General features: G+C 42.3%; 1 protein-coding gene across 1 annotated transcript; it reads right to left on the bottom strand.

Annotated features, from left to right (window-relative positions):
- Window positions 1-361: 361 nt before the first annotated feature.
- Window positions 362-1402, bottom strand: LOC125489517. The gene has a single exon (XM_048625529.1). It carries the CDS (start codon window positions 1400-1402, stop codon window positions 362-364), a length of 1041 nt encoding a protein of 346 aa, XP_048481486.1.
- Window positions 1403-1698: the final 296 nt, after the last annotated feature.

Here is a 1698-nt window from a genome sequence, read left to right as displayed (position 1 = left end):
CGTCATGCATTGACGCAGCTATAGCAATGAAAGCGTATATGTTTTCTTGAAAGCAAGCAATGTATGTTCAACTTATTATTTTGTTCAAGACAGTGATTCCTATAATGCAAGCGAGAGGGATACATTATACTGCGATGACAGAGAGCGAGCGAGATGCATGACCAAGTGACCAGCTCAGGGGCTCTCAACATTTTGGTACAGGTTTGGTGAAATAGAATGTAATCATAGTTTAATGATAGGTAAATATGAAATGAATACATATAAAATATAATAAATACGATAATAATATTTTTTAAGTATAATACATAGACTAAATTACGCATTAGAGATATTTTACGTGACGTTATTATATAGATCGTACTCATACAATTTTGTTTAACGAGTCGATAGTGCTTACGTGTATAACCGGAGAAGTAGCGTCTCGGCGCACCATAACTGTGCAGTTACGCACCCAGCAGTAGGTATATCCTTTCTGTTTCGACTTGAGCTTGGCTTGTTGAAGCAGGAACTTATTATGAGCTGATAGGTGGTCATTAATATAAATCCTGTTGTCCGAGTCCAAGATTCCGATATCACTTGCTTTGAGTGTTTTCAGTTTCTGCAGTGCCGCCATGAAATCATCCTTTTTATATCTGGCTTGCATTTTCAGGATAATCGGTTTGGGTTGTTTCTGATCAGCATCCTTCCGAACAGCGACCCGCGTAACGAAGTCAATATCGGTCTCCGCATTGAGTGTAAATCCGCTGACTGCTGCAAGTTTTTTCACCACATTAATCAGGTTCTCATTACTCTTCTGCGGGACGCCGTTAATTTGAATATTGGATCTACGAACCCATTGATCATTTCTTCTGTTATCTTCAGATATCTCATTTAAAGTTTTTTTCAGCTCGCAGACTTCTCCTTGAAGTTGTTCCAGAGTAGATACTCGACCATCTAGTTCGCTAACTTTTGTTGTGAGTTCATCCATATTGGCTTTGAAGGTAGTTTTCATGTCGCTTATATCGCTTTTCAGCTCCTTAATGTCGCTTTGAATGGACGTCATTACAGATAGCTTCGACAGAATATCCGATATTTGGCCAGAAATCAATTCTAGGGTGGCTTCTTTTTGATTCGCTGTGGACGACGCCGACGTCTTTTTGGTTCCGACCTGCTGTTTCACCAAGCTTTGCGGTTTATCCGGCATCCGTGACTGAGCGTCATCCTCGGTGAGAGATTTAGTAGGAGTCCCTCGGCACTGAGGGCACAACCAAGCTGCACGGCCGACGGCTCCAAGTCTCTCGAAACCCCTTTCAGTGATGGTGCCACATTTAAAATGGAATTTCTTGCTGCAAGCACTGCACTGAGGTCCACAGCCAACATTCTCGGCACAGTGAGCGCATGATGTTGGTGTATGAGTTGACATGGTTGGGAAGCACTGACTATGACTCACTGTACGGCGGAGATTGGTAACACGACTGTACCCAGCAAGGAATTGGGCGAGAATGAAAATAAACATACATTTTATCCCCTAGACTCAGCAGACGTCGCTGGGGGCATATGGTTATGTAATTTATTGTACACACACTGTATAACCCGTTTAAATCGAGTTAGACATTCGTAGTGTGATGTCAACTGCCTCTGTGGCCTAGTGGTAGAAGCTATTCTTTAACATCCATAGGTCCCGGGTTCGATCAGCAAGTGGGACCATCAATTTATGTT

The sequence above is a fragment of the Plutella xylostella genome, chromosome 14, assembly GCF_932276165.1.
Source record: "Plutella xylostella chromosome 14, ilPluXylo3.1, whole genome shotgun sequence".
In the NCBI taxonomy this organism is placed as follows: domain Eukaryota; kingdom Metazoa; phylum Arthropoda; class Insecta; order Lepidoptera; family Plutellidae; genus Plutella; species Plutella xylostella.
This window is presented reverse-complemented; position numbering and strand designations above follow the sequence as displayed.